Source organism: Thamnophis elegans, chromosome 2 (genome assembly GCF_009769535.1).
Source record: "Thamnophis elegans isolate rThaEle1 chromosome 2, rThaEle1.pri, whole genome shotgun sequence".
Lineage (NCBI taxonomy): Eukaryota > Metazoa > Chordata > Lepidosauria > Squamata > Colubridae > Thamnophis > Thamnophis elegans.
In genome coordinates, this window is record NC_045542.1 from 62,761,526 (window position 1) to 62,783,418 (window position 21,893).

At 36.6% G+C, this 21,893-nt stretch overlaps 1 protein-coding gene across 1 annotated transcript in view; it reads right to left on the reverse strand.

Moving 5' to 3' along the window:
- The window catches only part of NTN1 (netrin 1), a 119,664-nt gene that overhangs the window by 16,844 nt on the left and 80,927 nt on the right, over window positions 1–21,893 (reverse strand). Inside the window, exon 4 of the mRNA XM_032211429.1 lies at window positions 21,689–21,742. Coding sequence (XP_032067320.1) covers window positions 21,689–21,742 — 54 coding nt within the window. The remainder of the gene's footprint in view (window positions 1–21,688; window positions 21,743–21,893) is intronic.

Sequence of the window (21,893 nt, forward strand, 5' to 3'; positions counted from 1 at the left end):
GGGACACAGGAGCTGCCAAGAATTAAAAGAATGTCCCAGATAACTGCAGAGGAAGCAGAATCCAGGTGCGCCTTCCACTGAGCAATTGTCCAATCACTTCTCTATTGATTAATGGAAGAATAGTTCTCCTGGAACTGCTAATCAATACAAAGTTCCCCTGTAACTATAAACTAAGGTCTACAGATAAAGTAGCCAATAAACCATCTTAGAGGAGAAAATGACTCAATTGAAAAACATGCCTAGATACAGGACAGATCAAGTCTCATCTGAGTACCATTTTAATACTACTAATCATTGCATTGCATTGCTTCTGACATATTTTGATTTATTTAATCCCACAGGATCAGGGTAATGGTCTCTTTGCTCCCCACCATCCCTGAATGCAAACTCATAGCCACCAAATATAAATCTGTGAAGCAAACTCGATTTGATGGTGAAAAGATATTAAAGTGAGCAAGTTGCCTCTTTCAACATTTTTTTTCTAGGATCATGCAGCACAAGCTCAGGAAAAGATACCGTTTATTTGAGGAGTTGCTGATTAAAATAATATATGGTTTTTTTTCCCCCTTCCACTCAAATGTGTTTCATTCTCAGAGATTGCCAAGACAATTCCCTGTATATATATTTTTGGCAAAGTTTTTCAGAAGTGGTTTGCTATTGCTGCCTTCTAAAAGCTGACAGAAAATAACTGGCCCAAAGTCACTCAGCTGGTTTTGTGCTCAAGGTGGGATTAAAAGTCACAGTCTCCCAGTTTCTAACCTGATAGCTTAAACACTACACTAAACTGGCTGTTGTGATATATATTCACACACAATCTCTTTCCATTCAAATCCAGATCACTGCAAAGCCCTGATTGTCTTACCGACTTTTCTTTCTGAATCTTTTAACTGTTCTTGAATCAATGCAGCAATTATTTCTTCCTGTCCAGGTATCCACATGGGCCTAAGCATTGGCTCTTAACTCTCAAATCCTACATAGAACCCATCCTTGGCTGCACGTAGAAACCAGATGGGCAGGAAAAGGATTCAGGTGGTTGAGTTCAGGCTACAGAAAATCCAATGTAATTCCTCTTGGACTCTACAGAATTAGCTAATCCCAGATGACTTCACAAGAAGTTGTCTAGCCATCTCATTAGATTTGAACATATCAAACCACCATCTGTCTGTCTGTCTTTTGGTCAGTTATATCCAGAGACTTTGTAGAGATCCAATCCAGAGTAAATAAATTACCCAATTAGATGGATGGATGTTCCAATTTTTCCCTAAAACTCATCTTTGATTCTTCCATTATTACCATTCACTAGAATACAGCATAACAAGCTATGTAGCCCTATGCTGACATGCTGTCACATTAACATAGATGAGACTATAGATGAGACCAATTCATACTTTTTATCATTTATTCTTGTTCCATTCTTAATTAAAGCTACACCGTCATTTCCCTTTCATTCATTAATTCTATGGCACAAAACCAGAAGACATAGATTCAGAACTATTGCATCCTTCTGCTTCTTAGTTTTACAACATATTCTTTCATTTCAATAATTAATTTATGCTATTTATATACCTACTTTTGTTAGGAGGCCAGGAATTTCATCATTGAATTCTTTAAGAATTCTCAGGTGGATGCCATCCAGACTTGGTGATTTGTTTCTGTAGGCTGTCTCAAGATGTTTTGCAATATCTTCATCTGCTACTTTAATTAGCTTTATTTGTTCCAATTCATTCCCTGAAAAAGTCAATACTGGGCCAAGTTTCTGTCTCTTCTATGGTAGCAGAGACTGTATACATTCCTCGAGCTTCTCATTCAGTCTGTGGCTATCTAATGGCGGAACTATTGTTCTGGACTTTTTCCACTCAAATACATTTAATTTTTTTATTATTTCCTAGGTTTTTTTTTTAACCTCAAATTTTTTTTTAGGTTCCTTTTATTGCCCTACACTTTTTCTGCTTCTCTTTCTGCTCTCTGTTAGGACAGGTTATAAGGAAGCCATCTTAACTTTGACAGGTTCCTGGATGTTGGTTGACCCTTCATTACATTGGGCAAAACATTACAGTCAAGCCTCAATTTTGTACTTTTAAATATCCTTATGAGGATATTTAATTATTTTGACTTTTCCTTTCAATCTCTTTTTCACCAGTCTATCTATTTACTGGATTATATACCTGCCCATCTTATGCAACATAGGTTTGAGTGGCTCAAAAACAACAATAAATGTAATAAATGCAGAAAAATCAACATAGAAAACTTCCAGATCTCCAACTGCTACCCTTCTCCATATATCCTTAAAAAAACTCACACTACCCTAGTACTTATAGTAAAATGCAGGTTTTTACTGCTTTTCAGAGGGTTGGGACCTGTGAATCCAAGGGGCAGCTATTGAGAAAGCATTAAATGACAACAATTGAAGAAAAGGACCTGAATCCCAGCCACCCTATCAGACCTAAGTAAATCTCCTCAGGGAGAGGCAACCCTGAAGATAACCTGGTCCTCTGTCAAACAGGGTTCATGGGTAATAATTCACAACATGAATTGCCCACCTGGAAACAAATTGAAAGCCAATACAATTCACCCAGCAGCAATGTAACATGGGTGAATTGTGAGGTGCTTAGAACTGTGTATGCTGTCATTCCCTGGGCCAGATGTAATTTCTGGAAAATTTATTCTAAACTTAGGTAACCATAAATTTTAGTAGAATGGTTAAATGCCTCTGATTATTGACTGAATTTAATTAATGCAGATGAAGACATTTTATGTTTCTTTACTGTTTCCATAGAAACAGAAAGAAAAAAAGTATGAATAAGAGATTGTCAACCTATCTCCAATACAACAAAACATTTTTTCATTTACACAAGTAATACAAGTTTTCTTGCTCTTTTGAGGACTAACAAGATGGTTTTTTAAAAAATTTCATCAATAAAACTATAGCAGATGGTAAAGAGACATACCTTAGTTTTCGTCTATGATTTCTAAGATTGCCTAGCAATACCTCCTGCTGACTGAATGAAAAAACCATAAAACATCACTATTATATTTTTTTTACCCAGCAACAATACAACTTTACCTTGGTGAAAGTACAGAGAATAGAAATACAGCATGTTTTTAATTTGGTTTGGAATTCAGATGGATCATGTTAAAAGCCATATAGGTTTTGGCTTCACCGTCTATCAGATTTTACATTAACTCTAACTTAATGTAAATGTAATGTAAATAATGGGGCTTTCTTGAGCCTTGATTATGAATCTATCTTTTGATTGTAACAATATGGAAAAGAGAAAAATAAATAAAATAACGTATTCATATTACTTCCATTTCCATATAATTTCTGTATCAATTTTGAACTGTATGGTTGCTGGGACAACTATGGATCTGTTCCAATCCTTTAATAATTCTTTGGTTATGTAGGGATATTTTCCTAATTTTAATTTTGTGGCTGTATAGGAAGAGATTGACTATCGAAGTCAGAGCATTGAGGATTTAGTTTGGGGCTTCCTTACACATCGTCAAGGATGGAAAACTTCCTGCTGGAAGCTGAGGAATTTTTCAGAATACTGAGGAATTTTTTGGTTAATATGGTTCACACTTCTTTTTAAGCAAGAAAGGAAAAAAGTATTTAGAAGAAGTATCATTTTTTATTATAACAAGTTGACAATAAAATTGATAATAGTTAGGGTTAAGTTAGGGTTGTTGATAGGAATGAAATAATTGTGTCGAATACCACATCTATAAAATATATTGACAATATATTTATTTTACTGCTCCTTTGTTGTCCAAAAGGCTATCAGAGTCTGGACCTATTTGGTGCAATCCCAATAAAATGACCTTAATGATAAGATAGTCATAATAATGGGAGTGGCATGTGACCTATAATGGTTATAGCTGCAATTTTTAAAAAAAAGATGGCATCAGCCAGCTGACATATAATGCATAGATCTGTTGTAGCAGGGGTGAAATGCTACTCGTTCTGACCGGTTTGCTAGAACTGGTAGCAAAAAATGCTAAGGTTCACCTGAACAGGTAGTTTAAAAAAGCTTTAAAAGTGGGGGGGGAGGTTCCGTGACACTTAGCTGTGTCGCACAATCATCAGAACCTTCCCCCCCCCCACTTTTTAAAGCATAATTTCCTGCCAGTTCAGGCTAATGTGGGGGGGGGGATGCTTTAAAAACTGAAAAAAAAGTTGGCCATATGACCCATCACCACCAAGCCACACCCACAGAACCAGTGGCAAAAACATTTAGATTACCTATAGATCCATAACAGGAACCTTCTTAAAGCTGGGCAAACTCCTAACTGACAACTTATTGTGCTTTCTTGATTTGTACCGAATTCTCTGCTGAGATTGAAATCCGGACTAATTTAAGAAGGTTAGTGGGGCGGGAGCTCAGCCTTTCCGTGATGATGCCAGTCTTTTGGAACATGCCATCCCAGTGGGTATCTACTCCCTATCTATCTACCTCCCTTTGTACAAAACAGCAGTCCTCTTTCCAAACCAAGCAAGCGGGGAAAAAAAACTCCTTTGAAAGAAGGGGAGGGGGAAGTTAGGGCTGCCACTACTATCCCTTAACTCATATCTACTAACATACAGCAGCACAGATGAACCTCAAATCTTCTCTCCCAGAATTCCTCTAGGTCTACCCACCTCCTTGCCTGAATGTGGCAGCTTGGTAAGTAATATGTCTCCATATATCTTCTATGGGAGTGCTTTACTTGGCAACCACCTGCTAACCCAGTGAGAGACAGTTCCAACAACCTGTGCTGCTTTTCTGACACACTTAAAGAGAAAATATGAAAAATAAAATTGAAGTAAATTCTACGATATCTTCTCCTAGTCCTGTACTGGGGAATATTCCTTCCCCAATTCCATAAGGAGGTAAGCTAATTTTACAGTAGCTAGACAAGAGAAGGGGAAGATAATATCTTGAAAAAACCCTTTTAACTTTATGTAGTCATGGAAATATTCAATTATGGAAAGGTAAAAATACAGAGTTTTTCAAATCACAAACATCTTTTTTTTTAAAAAAAACACCTCTGATTGAAAAATATTAAGGAAAATATAAATCTGGGAAGATCACCAGATGATTCCGAGCCACTCCAAAGTAGCATGAGAAGAGTTTAACCATTTATATTATTATTACATTATATTAATTTGTTTATTCTGCTTTATATTTGCACATCAGCTTGAGTTCCTTAGGATTCAAGTAGTTGATAAATTTTATAAATTGTAGGTAAATAAAATAAAGTAATTAACCTTTTTGGGGGTTTTTTGTTGCTACATTTGGCCTCTCCGGTCTATTCCCTTTGATGTAAAAATAGCATAAGATGTTTGTGTAATCATTTAGTGCATAGTTCTGGCTGATTTCCCAGACTGAGGCAGAGGGCTGCATTAAAAATACTGAAGCTGGCTGATTTTCCCAACTTGAAGGCTCAGAATGTTATATGAAGCAACCCTGATAAAAACCAAAGAGAAATTGTGCAAACACGTTTGGGACTTTCATTTCCAACTATCAGAGAAATCCAAGAGAAATAATATCCACATGCCTTTTGGGTTTTTTATGTATAAATTTTGATGTGGAATATTTTCTGGACATATCCAAATAACCAAATGTAAGTTCCACTAAATTCTTAGCAATGGAATTTCCTAGTCAGAGTATTTAAGAATGCAATGGCTATTGGAATTTAACATTTACAGGCTGTTCATTGTTAGTATATGATCAACGTGTAATAGCTATCAGTATCTGACAGGTGATTTGCAACTAATTTTTTTTTTTACAAATGTTACATTTAAATTTTTTAAACTGTTTGAATAGACAGATGTCCAATTTGATTCCATCCAAATTTGAACACCAGTTTTTTTTTTTTTTAAAAAAAATTCAATCTAGAATATTTAATTGGTTTTTACATTTTTGAAATGAAATCCAGGTCTAACTTTATTTTCTTTGTATTACAGTGTAAAACATATGAGCAGCTTCAAATGCTGCTCCAGCATCACATTAATTGCACCATTTCCCAGTGTGGAAATAAACCTTATTTAATTTAGCTATTGGCTATGCTAGCTAGAACTTACAAAAAGAGTAGTCCCAACCTCTGAAAGTCACCAGCGTGGCCAGAATTTTTAAAACAGGGTTTTCCAATGCCAGGCATAGAAACCTATTTTTTATCTTCACATTAATGGTTAGCAATCTAAATGGACCAATGAAGCAATCAAGGTCAGCATTAGCAACTCATGTAGATTGGATTCCATGAGGCTTTGAAAGGAGATGCAATTTGAATATAGATTTTGAGAAAGATAAAAGAATGAAACACTAAACTCTTCCTTATACCGCATGTCATGTCCTTTCCCTCTCACCTCTGATAGTCTTGAATTGTACTAGAAGTAGGACAATACACATTTTACTTTATATAATGTGGCTATCTTGCTGTGCTCTGCTAATATTTTATCTTCAACATGCTGTCTCCAACACTAAGTAATGTTGCAAACATATTACTTCTGTGAAGAAATAAGTGCCTAGCTAAATGTGATTGATCTTAAAAATCTAAGACGATTGGAACCAGTTGATACAGTACTTAGATGAGAGAATATCAGGAAATTCCAGGCTTGTATCCTAGGATGAAAGATCATCAGACCAGAAAATATTTTTTTTTAACCAAGAAAACTACATGGATGTATCTATGGGGTCACCAGGAGCCAAGTTTGATTTAAAAATAATTTAAATTCAAGAGAGATGAAACTAGCAGTTGTGGACAGAGGTGACTGCCAATACATTGTAGTGAATAATATTTTTATCTTCTATTCATTTTTTCTATTTTAACACAGACTAACTTCTAGTATATTGAAACAAACATGTAATGGTGCAGTACCTTAATAAGCTTTATGTTTGGATGAAATTCCTGCATTTCCAAGAAGAAATGCAAACTGAACCAATATTCTGAGATTTTCTGCAACTTTAAGAGAATGGTAACAAAGTACTGGTTGTCTGGCAAGAAAACATCCATATGCCAGTTTGTGAGGACTCTCCTAGACCTCAACTCCTAGAAAGTACGTACATAAAATTAAGAACATGGCTGAATAAATAGAAATAATTTAGGAGAAGATGCATGCTTTTTGGATTGAAAAATAAGATATGGATTCAATTGATGAATAAGATGTCCTAATTGGTTGTGTTGGGTAACAACTTTTTGCAATTCCTGATCTGAATGTTTATGGGAATTAAAATGCATTTCTGCTCCTGTCCCTGCTCTTGGAAGATGCAAATGTTCTTTTCCCCAAAAGATGAAATATTAAATCTAGTTGATTTTTTTAAAAAAAAGATTGCAAGTTTGGAAATATACAGCTCCATCTTTCATTCCTAGTCAAAACTACATGGACTTGAAAAGTAGCAGATTTTTTGAAAACACATCATATTTTAAAATCTCCAAGTAAGAAAATGTAGGGCAGCTGTTTTGCCTCATTTGCTGTTTAGGTATATTGTCAGAAATAATTTTATAGCTGGATGCCTTTCTTGCCACTTCACTACTTAATAATTCCTCTATTTTTTTTAGTGCTTCTTGTGACTCCCGAGTAAGCAATCACTATAAGCCAACTACTGGTGTTTTCTTCTCTTAAGCAGCAACTAATAGGGTGTCCCACAATCTCCCCATCCCTGTATTAACCCCTTGAAAAAGGTTTAGCATGCTAAATCAGGATGATATTCACATAGATTTTAAAGTAATGTAGTCATTAAATGTCTGACATTAAAGCCATGGAACACACAACACTTCTTAAATAACAACACTACAGCTATTTAGAGCCTAAAATGAAGTGCAACTTGGCATTAGTTGGGATATATAATACTCAGCAGAATGCCAGACACTTGAGATACGGAGTGGCTAATGTCTACAGTATATTATATTTTGGTTATAATTTGGGAGAAAACTGGTGCATATTGTTCACAGCACATTTATTTTATTATGTCATCTATTACCCATTTTATTTATTTATTTATGATCTTTGGATTATGCTACGTCTTGAGATATCTTAAGCTTGGACTACTTATATGTCACTTTCCCAAAATGGCTTCTAGAAATCATTTTGATTAATTGTAACACAGCACAACATTCACATACAACTGGGGTCCTCCATGGCTGGGAACAAAAAGTAAATTCCTGTAAAGGATATTCATAGGATTTCATTGAATCCATCCACATGTAATCTTGTAACCATAGACTGGGAATGTCTTAATGAGGTCAATTAAATCTTAGTTACAAAATCTGTGTAAACTCAGATTCAACGTACCATGTGAGCTCAGAAAATGATTAATTAAGCAAAAGTTCAATTTCTACCTTGTAGATAAAGTGTCTCTAGAAAACGTCCAGAAGTTAAAGACAAAGGGGAGACTAGGAAACCTACCAGTGGAAACATTTCATTAAATAGGAATCAGGTTTTTAAAATGCACAATGAAAGCTGTGACAAACAAATCAAGAGACAGGAAAGCACCAAATTAATCTTCATCCAACACCATTTTTCAGAAGAGGAAACATATGAGAAGAAGTTCTTGTAATGTTTAGCCAAATGCTATCAGTTTTGAGGCATGGTAAGCAAAGAGAGAAAGATTATGGTTATCCATTTTCCATAGTTGATCATTTAGACCAGTGGTGGGTTCCTACTGGTTCTGATTGGTTCAGCCGAACCGGTAGTAATTTGGCGGCCTGGGTTGCTGGAACCGGCAGAGACCCAAGCCTGCCACTCCCCTGAACCAGTTCTCCAGGTGGCGGCAGTGACGCCATCTTGTTTTTCAGTTTTGCACATGCACAGAACAATTTTAATTGCACTGCACATGCATGTGCAGTGTGCATCAAGCATGCACACGCACAAAGTGTGCACATGAGCGAACCGGCAGTAGTGCCTGCTGGAACCCCCCCCCCCCTGATTTAGACTATTACAGAAGAAAGAGCAGGAGGTGCCAGCCTTAGGTTTAACTCTATCCCAGAATAAATTATATGTAGAAATAATATCTATTTATAGATAAACTACCTGATAACCTCAGAATATTTCAGAAGAGAAATGATCCACCATAGTTATGCAGTTGCTGGAGAGCAGATGTGCAGTTAAAACCCTGAGAATGAAAGGATATCATACATAAAAGAAAAGCCAATATACTAAACCTGATACTGTACTAGTAGAAGACCAAAATCATTGTCTCTCTTTTATGTCAAAATATGTCTCAGAAAGGCCAACCATTAGCAATTAATTCTTCTTAGTGCAAGAATTTGCTATACCAACCAATCCTACAATTCTTCACCGTTATGCTTAGTCTCAATTTGTCCTTGGAGTAACTTTATTCATTTTAATATCTTCAAGAACAACATCAGAGCAGCAAATGGTTGCATGGATGACTGTAAAAAATGTTTTTGGAGAGCCAGAGTTTGTTTTCTCTTCCAAGTAAGTACTGTTTCTGCCAAATATTTTGCTGCTTTAAGCGGTTCTGTGACTCAGTCTGCCATTATTTTGCAAACTTAGTTGGAATGGCCATCGAGTGGATGAAGACCAAAGTTAGAATGTCTACAAAGGAAACTGTGTGAAAAGGGTTTGCCTGGAACTACAATTCAGCATAAATGGATCTATCAGATGAATCTATGAGAAGCCTGATGCCATGTATTGCATAAGAAATATTTTTCTCAGCATGACCCTGCTTCAGAAAAGGCTTTGTGAAGTATGAGAATTAGCAAATACCTTCTTAAAAGAAAGTATTTCATGAGATGAGATACTGAGAGATTCAACATAGTTATAAATGCTAGAAAACTGGGCAAAATTCTTCAGAGTTGTTCCAGAAGATCAGAAACAATGAGCTTACCGTATATACTCGAGTATAGGCCGACCCGAATATAAGCCGAGGCACCTAATTTTACCACAAAAAACTGGAAAAGTTATTGACTCGAGTATAAGCCTAGGGTGGGAAATGCAGCAGCTACCGGTAAATTTCAAAAATAAAAATAGATACCAATAATGTTTTTGAATATTTATTTCAAAGAAAAACAGTAAACTAGCGGTGTATTCAATGAAATACTTCACTCACCTCATGATGCTGATGTCCCGCTGTGATGATGATGTCCCGCCTCCTATGACACACGGCACAGTGATTCCTATCATTGGATCACTGTACCAGAGGAGGTGGGACATCGCTATGTGGCTGCTTGCCATAACAAGGAGGAGGTGGGACATCGTTGCAGAGCGGCAGGAGGGGGAGGAAGGGGAATCGTAAGACAGCCCTGCATTACATTAGAACGTGAGGAGGGGGGATGGTGCGGTGCACGCTGCGCGGCAAACTGACACAGAGGGAGGGGAAACTCACAGGGGCACTGGGCCATTCACGAGTGTCACCCAGCGGCATGGCCCCGCCCTCTTTTCTCCTCCATTTCGGGCAAATTTTTCACTGACTCGAGTATAAGCCGAGGCGGCTTTTTTCAGCCCAAAAAGTGGGCTGAAAAACTAGGCTTATACTCGAGTATATACAGTAAACTGAAAGGAAATAAATTTTGATCTGATATCAATAAATTCCCAACTATACCGTGTTTTTCTTTTGACCTCCAAAATAAACGCTTGGCCTTATTTTCAGGAAGGTCTTATTATTTTTGAGGTGCAGGAGGAGGCAAGCACGGTCACCTCATGCCTGCTGCTGTGTTGCATGTCTCTGGACCTGCCACTCTTTTTGTGGCGGCCATTAGCATGACGGAAGGTGTGTGGTGGCTAGGGTTGTGGGAGCGGCTGTAGGGTGTGTGAGTGCATGAGGCATGTTCCTGCCTCCTTTTCCCCCTCACCTTGTGTTGTTTGCGCAGCAAACAACCAGAGGAAATGGCAAGACTGGCTGCACATGAATGTAAATATTTTCAGGGAGGGCTTATTTTCAGAGAAGGGCTTATTTTAGCGCCTGCGCTCAAAAGCCCAATTGGGCTTATTATCTGGGGAGGTCTTATTTTGGGGAAAACAGAGTAAGTGATTTCAACAATGGAACAAACTTCTCATGTGGCTTTTCTCCTTTCTAAACTCCAGCATATGATTGATTTTGAACTACAGTAGTTGGTTCCTGAATTGAGGAGAAGGCTGGAGGGGACTCCCTTTTAGCCCATCTGTTCTATGAACTTTTAATCAAGCAGGCCATACTTACATTAGAATGTGGAGAATGTTTGTTTCTTTAACTTTGGAAACAATTTCTTCCATTTCATATTTTTTAAATTTAGGGGAACAATTAGGGAAACAATAATTCCTGCTATGTCTATCTCTAAACAATGAGTAATATGCCAACTTCTCCTTTACATGAGCATCTAAAATCTGCCAATTTAATTTTTCCTCTATAGTTATTTTTTGATTTATTAAATATGGCTATTAAAGAGCGGGTATTGTGAAGGACTGTTCGTTCTTCTTTTTGAACAAGGGCTGGAATAAAATATGCATTTAATACATTCTAAACATTATCATTTTAACTACTTGTACAGGTTAAATATATCCAGATTTCTTTAAAATTCCCAGCAGCTGGAAGTTCAAAGCAAAGTGCATACTTCAATAAACATTTGACATCTGTTTTTTAAATAGCTTGCTTTGTAATAGTATTGGCAATGGTGAGGTATGACTATCTAAATCAAATGGATAATTCCTCCCATCAAAAAGTCTGGCAATACCTAAAGCACAGTAGACACTTGATCCTTTTTGGAGCGCACAAAGCTTCCATCAGCCTTATCACTGATCCATGTTACAGGGAAGTGCCATTTACAACAAGCTACATCATTTATGATAAGCTACACTTCTGACCAAACTAACAGATATTTTGGAAATCATGCACAACCTCAAAGACTTCAGTTCAAACAAACTGGACGCCGCCAAGGAAGGTTCAATCTGAGGTCTTAAAGAGGGCATTATCTGCTTCTGAAAGGCTACAATGATGTCTGTTCTACCTGAATTGCCCATCTTACCGGAGCAATTCACAGGAGATAATATTTCCACTGTAATTTGTAAATTTACTCAGGTATGATTAAAATAGAGATTTATATAAACAGAGTAACAGTTTCAGTGCTTATAATATCTAATTCAATAACACAAGCTGTTCTCTCTCTTTCTCGCTCTCACTCCCTCTCCCCCTCTCCCCCTCCCTCCCTCTTTCTCTTTCTCTCTTTCTCTGTCATATTGAGGATTCTAATAAAAATGAACTTGCACTTTCCCAAGCTTACAGATTAGTGTATCCCTCGAGGGCCCTTACTCATTTTAATTGTTATACTATTAGGAAGAGAGACATCTCCTGATGGGAGATTTTTCATCTTCAGCTCTTCATGAGACCAGCAAAAAAAGAAATGGAGCCTCCTCCCTCACTATTTTGCAAACACTGCATTTGTAGAGAATAAACTGGTGATGTGCCATATCCTATGGAGCATTCTTTATTTTTCTTATTTGAGCAGGATTTCCCCCTCCCCCACTATTTATGCTGGGAGGTGGGGACGGAATGGATTTTGAGATACCTTTCTAAAGATGTACAGCTGAACCCGTGCTTTGCATAATTTACAACTATTTTGGAAAGATTATGAGCATCCTTCCAATTTTCTTATTACCAAATCCTTGTTTTTAATACTTTCTTTTGAGCTAAAACATGGCTGTATTGGACTTCCTAGGCAATGTCCCACTAACATAAATTAACACCATTGCATTGGGATCCTTCTTTCCGGTCAGTTTGCACATCTCACCCTGGGTTTTGGATGTCACACTTAAGTTCCAGATCACCCCTCCATCCACTAGATTTATGATAAATTCTTCTAGGACAGAGTCTTTTATAACATCTAGATAAGAACCTTTGAATCTGAACAATTTATGCATACTTAATTAAAGGCACCTATTATCAGTCCTTCGGTGAAGGAGAAGGGTGGTTTTTCAATTTGATAAATAAACAAAATCAAATAAATTCCCCTTTGAATTTACTCCTTGATCTCTTTTTCGATCCCAGCACCCTCTGAGCATTTTGCCAGTACTAAATTATTTCAGAGTAACATTGTCAGCCATAGTGATTTTCTGATGGTATCTAATACCACATTTTATACCCCCAAGGTATCACTGAAAACTCCTGAGGTAATTTTCTTTATTCTTCTAGAGTATGCTTTCATAAGTGTATTTGATCAACATACTAATCTTTCACTTAAAGTCAGAGGTTTCAATATTAGCATTAAACTTATTCTTAACCCCTATATTCAAATATATGTAGCATGTTCATTTGAGTTCTTTGAACAGCTATAATTTGCTCTGCGCACAGACCTACTTTTACCTCCCTTAGTCTCAGTATCAAAAACATTTTTCGCCTGATTCCAATGCAATTATTCTTTCCATGCTGTTCACTCCCCAGCTTCTGTGGGTTTCTACAGGACATCTGAAATGGCTGTTGTTAATCTAAACACCTTTATAAGGACTCCCCTAACCAAATCTTCTTTTTTAGAAGAAGAAACACTATAGGATCTGCTGCAATTGTTGGTTTGAGTGCTTTTGGGAACAGAAGGATGTGCTGGATCAGGGGTGGGTTCCTGCCAGTTCTAACCTCTTCTATAGAAGAGGTTCCACAAATCTACAGTGCTATTTAGAATCAGTTCCAGCTCCCTCCCCCCACCCGTCCACACATCATTAAGATGAAGAGCAAGAGGAGAAATTCTGGGAGTTGAAGTCCACAAGTCTTAAAGCTGCCAAGTTTGAACACCCCTGGTTTTTTTTCCCTAAAGGGTTAGGGGTGCAAGGGTCTTGTAACTTGATAGCTTTAAGACTTGTGTGCTTCAAATGCCAGAGTTTCTGAGCCAACATTTTGGTTGCTAAGCAAGAGTGTTGTTAAGTGAGTTTCACCACATTTTACAAGTTGGCCACACCCACCAAGTCACATGGCCAGCAAGCCACTCTCACAAAGCAGGACACACCTACAAAAGAGGTTCTAAAAATTTTTGAAACCCACCACTGTGCTGGATATAAACAGAACTATAATGAACAAGTAAAGCTCCGTGAACTCTGCAGCAATCCCAGGAAAACATAACTGCTATTAACCTCACCCTTGGAACAAGAACACAGAAATGAACCTCCAGCAATATCTTTTCTTCTGGTTGAACAAGATTGATTGAAAAACAAATGGCTGCAAATAAAGCATGAAATTAGATTAAAGCCTCTCAGTTGGGGCTGCCAGCATTGAAATCATGAATTGGATGGGCTTTTATAGAAGCTGAGGCATTATGAAAAAATGTGTGCCAATGGCCCTTCCTGGTGCCCACTTTATTATAGTTTAGGATCATTGATGAAAATACAGTACGAAGAGCAGATGGCTGGCAGTTTCAAGGGGAGCTTAATGTTAACTACCCTGAACAAAGCAGACTGACAGATAATTTCCAGCTTCCCAGATTTAAAAAGTGAACAACGAAACAGCTTGGTAGAACTTTTTTCAACATAATCATACAACAGAGCACAGTCCATGCTTCCCATTTATGGAAAAATAAATGAGGAAAGGCTGAAATGTCTGGTTAAGAACAAGGTGGATCTTTTACAAACATCCCACAACAACAAAATCAACAAAGGCAGCTTGTCATTGTCCGAGAGCAATAAAACTGATCAAGGATCCTCCTGCTTGAATATTTGCCATCTATCCAGCATCCCTTTGATAAGCCAATTGTATAAGATAACATAAAAAGGAGTAGCAAAAACTTTGTCCAGCCCATCTAGATAGACATCCTGACAAAGTAACACATTAAAAGTTAGTAGCCTTGGTGGATGTTTCTATCTCTTCAGGGACAATAATCCTTTTGAAATTCTTGCTGGCCTTTGAACAGGTGAATAAGAAAAGAAGTGCCGGATTTATACTCTGCAGTAGCTGGGACTGTGCAACCGATTTACAGGTAGTCCTAGACTTACAACCATTGGTTTAGTGACTGTTCAAAGTTACAACGGCATTGAAAAAAGTAACATGACCATTTTTCACACTTGTGTCCATTGCAGCATCCCCAAGGTCACATGATCAACATTTGGATACTGGCTCACATTTATGATGACGACAGGGTCCCAGGGACATGTGATCCCCTTTTGCGACCTTCTGACAAGCAAAGTCAATGGGGAAGCCAGGTTGACTTTACAATGGTGTTACTAATTTAACTAGGGCAGTGATTCACTTGACAACTGTGACAAGGAAGATCATTGACTTAACAACAGTCTTGCTTAGCAACATAAATTCGGGGCTCATTGTGGTCATAGGTTGAGGACTGATAGTAGGACCGAGAGAATATTTCTTTTGTCAATACAGCGGACAGAAGGAGGAATCAGAACCAGGTCACCTATAGGACACGTGATAAACTGCTTTTGCACTATGGCAGGAATCTTTGTGAAAAGATTCCTGGCTTTATTCAAGTTTTGTTAAGTTGCTAATTAGGAGGAGGAGAAATTAAGATAAGCCAAACCAGCCACAGCCATAAGTGCTTCAGGAATTTGGGCTGGCCTCAGTGGTGTGCCAAAATGTCTGGCTAACAGATGCACATTTTTAAATCACTGATGTGTACTAGAGCAAGAATTATCATAGATTTGCTTTTCCCTCACACGTAGCCTTCTTCTCTTGTACTGACTCTTGTATTTGGAGTGGGTTATTGTTGAAAATATACACATATTAGTGCATTAAGTCACTAATATGGATTATTATATATCTGTAGATTTATCTTTAGGGCTTGAGACAGAGAATGTATTTACAGCTGGGAGGAAGGATGGGAAGAAAAGCAAAAGTAAATTAGCAAGTTTTATGTACTGCACTATGTGCAGTTTGCTGGGTACCTCCTGCCCAGAGAATCTTTATTTTAGAACATTAAGATATGATAATCTATCTCAGTAACAATCAATAGCAGAGAGATTAATACCCTCAATATGACCAAAAAACAACATGATTCATCATATTTTTTGTCCTGATAACTTTATTGGTTGATTTGCATGTTGTGGTGGGTGAGTATTTATTGACTGTAAAATAGAATGATCTATTTTGACATCTGCCAAATGCCATATTGATTAATTAGGCTTCCACTTAAAAAAAATAGTTGTTTTATTATTTCCTGTTTTAAATTTTTTGCTAACATATGGCACGTGTACCACAGGTGGCATGCAGATCCATATTTGCTGGCACACCAGCCCTCTCAGTTCCAGCACCCCTGCGCCTGCTGGCCAGCTGATTTTCGGCCTTCCAGAGGGCTGGGAGAGGCCATTTTTCGCCCTCCCCAGGCTTTAGGAAAGCCTCCAGAACCTGGGAAGGGCAAAAACTCTCCCCTGTATAGCCAGCACACGTGACTGCATGGGGGTGAATGGACATGCGCATGCATGGGACATGCACATGTGTGGGGAGCATGTGCATGCAGGGGGGATGCGCGGGGGTGGGTGCATTCCATTGTGAGTATGGGTACACAATTTTGGCATGCCTTTAGAAAAAGTTTAGCCAGTGGTGACCTAGAGTCACAATAGCAAGATGCTAGTAGGACTGAGTTCTGTTATTAACTACATAAGATAATGTTGCACCGAGCTTCAGAATCATTTCAAAGCACAGTATTAAGCCCATAAATGATTCCGTACTAAAGTTATTTATTTATTTGTCCACTATTTGTTATATTTTAGGGTATTCTGACCTTCTTTCAAATGGTGCAGGACTAGGATGAGTGTCGAGCAGCCCTATTCTCAAGCTTAGATCTTGGAAGCGTAGTCAGAATTCCTAATTATATTTCAGAATGGTATCTAGAAGCACAATTAGATTAAGGCATAGTTGCCTCAACTAATGTGAATCTGTTCAATGTATACAATATATGAGAAAAGAATTAAAATACATTATGTTGCTACACTAAGATCTAGTATATATAGTAAAACCAAAATATATCAATACGAAGATAGAGCTTAACTGAATGAACTGAAAGCAGAATCAATCCAGATGATTTTTATTGAACTATGGTGCATCTCATTTTAAAAGTTTACCTCACAGCTATCAGTTTGACATAGTTAGACTTCCTGAAAAACGTAGGTTATTAATTTATGCCTTATGTCTAGCTTCTTAGAAACTGCCATTCTGAAATAGTTATACATTTTGAAAACCATTATTTATTTTTATTTGGAGAAGGAGGAAAATCAAATCCTCCCATTTTACAAAATGAAATGATTTATTTCGGCATAAGATGTGGTCTCACTTCACCTCAGAACTATTTGGCGTTATAATAATAATATGGAGTAGAAAGAAAGGGGCATATAATAGTGCACAATTTACTTAAAATTCAAATTAAAAATAATTTCCATGGGAGTGTTAGGGAGGAGAATAGAAGTCGGTTGTCAAGGACATTCACACCTTCTTCCCTGTCTTCCAGCTTCTGGCAAGATGTCCTATTGTAGCAAAGTAGCTATGTCAATGCACAAAACAAAAATAGAAAGAAAAAGGCTCAAACTCAAAGACTGAGGTGTAAAAACCTTTGCTTTGTATTTGACAGCAAGCCAGAACCCCTGATGGGTGCCTTCTAACCTTTGGCATGACCTTTAGCTTTCCTCATTGTATAGAAGTTCCATTGTGAAACATCCTTGTTGAAAGCAAGGAGATGATGTAAGCTTACTGAGCACAATTTTGGACAGTAATAGGAGAGACAATATCAAGAGGTTGCTGAGATGCTTTATTATCCTCTCTATTGGAGCTTGAGTAATATTTGAAATCCAAGTATGGTTTATTGTTTCATGGAAAAAGGGTTGCAAAGTTGTAACCATTCAATCAATCATTATATTGTTCTACCATAGCCAATGACAAACATTACAAAAAGATGGTTATAATCAGTGACGGTAAATAATTCATTGTCAGGAACATTTCTTGGTCAACTAGCATATGTCTTTGCTAGTGACATTAAAACGCCTGTAACCCTTTTAAATATCCTAAAACGCTATGAAGTCTGTGTAAATCATGGCGCCATTTGAATAATAACAATAAACATTTCTTGAATTTCTGAGATGGAAAAAATAATGGGACAAATTGTCAATTTGACTAAACTCTGTAGGCAGAATCACAGATGGTTTTGGAAAAATTGTCCTCTAAAATTGCTGATGAAGTTAAACTAAAAACTACAAAGGCTAATCTGGAGAGGTTCTGCAGCGATTTATCTTTAGGGCAATATTATACATCATCATTATTATTATTTCTTTTATTTGTTAAACATGAAACTCAGTCTATTATTATTATTACTATGACTATTATTATTATGTGGTTAATCTTTGGTGAGATTCATAGCCTTTGGGGCTGGTTGGTAGCTCAGCAGCTCAAGTCCTAACCAAGGACGTAGGAACTGTTAAGGTAACATCGGAGGATATAAGCTGTTCCAAGTAGGGTGGTTTTTTTGTAGGATCAGAATGTTCAAATCCGATAAATTTAGAATTTTCAAATAGTGAGGTAGCCTTGTAGGTATTGCTCCAAGGGCTCCAATTACAATTGGATTATTATTATTATTATTATTATTATTATTATTATTATTATTATTATTGTTGTTGTTGTTGTTGTTGTTGTTGTTGTTGTTATATTTGCTTATTTCATGATGGGTTGCTTATCAAATTTTAACATTATATGAAATTGGAAGGCTCAAGATATCAACCTAATCCAGACAGGTTAAAATACTAGGCTGTAACAAGATATCTTCTAACAGGGAACAATGTGAAGTATTACATTTAGGGAAGAAAACAAAACTAAGAAAACTACATCAGAGAAGGATTTGGATTGATCATTGATCTCAAGCTAAATATGAGAAGTGATATGAAATAGGTTCTAGAAAGGTTCCAATGCAGTTCTGGATTCAAACTGCATCAAATATGTGTCATTCCCCTGTATTTTGTACAGTGAGATCCCACATGTGCATCTCACCCAAAAAATATTCAGACTAGAAACAGAATAAGTGGATAATAAAGATTATACAAGGATTTGAGTACATGCCCCGTGAAGACAGGCTGAAGGAACTTGAGATGAGTTCCATAATATATACCAAACAGAAAATAGCCAGGTGTGATTTTTCACTCCCACAGAGCCTAAGAAAATAAATAACAAGTACGGTTACAATTACCCAGCTTTTGTTTAAATATTAAGAAAAAAACCCTCTGATGGTAAGATCATGTGGTGTGCATTCGCCAGCTCTGGAGATTTCTAAAAATAAATTGAATTCAAATTAATTGGTTTTCTGCACATTGCAGAGTTGATCTAAAGGATTCTTTTGGTCCCTTTCAACTCCACCATGATTCTGTAGTCTTACTACAGTATCATCATTTGCAGAAAAATATAAAATCATTGAGCACATCTATAGGCTATCTCTTCTTTAGAATGTAGTAACTAATCTTACAGATTAACTTTTTCAAGCAGAATCTACTATCCCTTGGAAAGGAGGACAAATAATCTATCTCCTTCCTAATTTTTACCAGTTACAGTAACTGTTATGATTGCTTATTGTGGCATTAGGATTCCTTACCAGAATTACTAATCTCCTATCCCTTTAAGAATGTATAATCAAAGAGGATAACAATAACCAAAGAGTTATGAAATAAAACTAGGACTAGTCTTTTCATTTTTAATTCTAAAACTAAGCTTAATCTTCACTTTTGACCTTTTAAAAGTAAAAAATACATTTCTCCCAGGTTTTTATTTTTACAAATTTAGTAGGACTTTTACAAAAAAAAAAAAAAGCATAAGACTGAAGTTTTCCATTCGTGTACAGACTGAATACATATGATTTGAGCAAAATTAGGAAAGAGTGTCCAAATTCAGTCAATCTCTAGGCAAAACAGAAATATTCCCTTCTCTAGCCTGCTATCCTGCCCAGCTCTGTTAATGCATTTAATGCATTTGCATAATTGCATTGCTATTGGAAATAAGGCACTGTAAAGACAAGATAAAATAAATCATATCTCATAATAATCTACTCCTAACTTTGTTGGAAATATTAGGAACATGCTAATATGTACAGGAAACTTAACTCCAGAACACCGAACAGTTTCTAGTTAATATTTCCACACCGATTGACCAAAGTATCCACTCTAGCTTTTTAAACAATGCTAACCTTAGATTAATGTATGAGCAAAAAAGACTGTCACTAAAAAAAACCTTGCATTAAAAATATGAAATACAAGATTCATGAATATCACCAGGAAGAAACTCATGCTGAATTTCATAACATGGTTCATGCACCATATTGTTCACTTGGAACAATAATTTTACATCACTGAAGTTAATTTAATTGAAATAGGACTTAATGGGACAAGCTTTTTTTTTAATATCCCCCCTCCCAAAAAAGCAGATAGGGTTTGTAACAATGACTGAATGATTAGGAGAAAATAGGAGATGATTTGGGGTATATGTTAGTCTTATACCTTATAATATGTAGGGAGGGTGTTTTTTTTTTTACATCATTTCATATTGTTTGTATTCATTTCATATTGTTTGGACTTCAATCTCAAAGAATAATATAGGTGACACGTTACTTGAGCAAAATTCAGCAGGAAATGAGAATTAGCTCCAAGGATTATGCAAAATATCAAGTGCGTTATTTTTCCTTGCCCAGCAGCAATCATTCTCTTGAAAATGTCATCTCTTTATGATAATAAAACACTTTAAAAAAAACCTCCATTATCATCTGTGTAGGTTGTTTATGTTTATGTTTTGTTTCTCATGGTTCATAAGATAGGACTAGTCTACCTACTACTTTAAAGTCTTCATAATGGGAAAAGTTCTCTTATCTTTAGAATGTTCCCATTTCCCTGGCCTGGAAAATGAATGCTGAGTTTGAGGTGTAAAATAATGATGTCAAGAAAGACATTAGTGAGTCAGAGGGAAACCTCTTTAAACCACAATCAGCACATTGGCTGGGAGTTCCAATCCTGTTACCCAGGTTTGCAAGCAGTAGGTAATATGTCTACTTACAAAGGCTATATGCCACTGCTACTCCAATATCTCAAACCACGGTAAGCACACACGCATCCCACATATCAAAGTCACATAAAAAGAAACCAAAATAAATACTAAGCCTGCTTTTTTTACATCTCAGCAGATTGTTAGACTAGCCTTGTGTGATCTGCACTGACTTTGCTAATAAATCGCTTCTCTTTCCTTGGCTACTTTATAGTAAACAACCTTATAACAAAAGCCAAATTATCACATATAGGCTTTTGTAGATAAACCTGGTGCTTTAAACTGATCTGCCTGGTTCTGTGGAGCCTTGTAAAAAAAATTGTTTGCCATATTTTATTTATTAGTTGATACTTTCCAAATCAGACAGAGGTGGCCCTGGCCAGAGATCTACATACTTTAGGAAATAATAAGTATTACATTTTTACTATATTACATATAGTATTACATATTTACTGAAATGGTATAAGTTCTCTTGCTTGAGTTGGATGCTGGACTAGAAGACTTCCAAGATCCCTTTCAGCTCTATTCTGTTCTAATTCTAATACCATATTCTTTAGTAACATACATGGTCATGAAAGCAGGCATTTTTAAAGCAAATTATTAAATATCCAAAACAAGCTTAGATAGCACATGTTTCAGGTTAAACCAATTTCAATATGCTTTAAATTTAAGCATTCAATTTAAATATTTAAGCATTCAATTTAATATTTAATGATGATCGTGATGGTGATATAATAATAGTAATTTAAAAAATCACAATGACAATGATAATAGTATACCTGCAGGCTTTTCTGTGCTGCTGGCCACAGTGGTAGGAGGAACAACAGGAATCTCTGTGGGCAAAAAGAAAAAGTGGACAGAAAAAAGAACAAACAAATAGGGAAATGCATTATTTACTTTTCTAGCTAAGGAATTGGGCAATTTTATACTACGAGAAAGGTGACTGCAAAGATCATCATTTCAGAGAGATGACAAGATCAACTA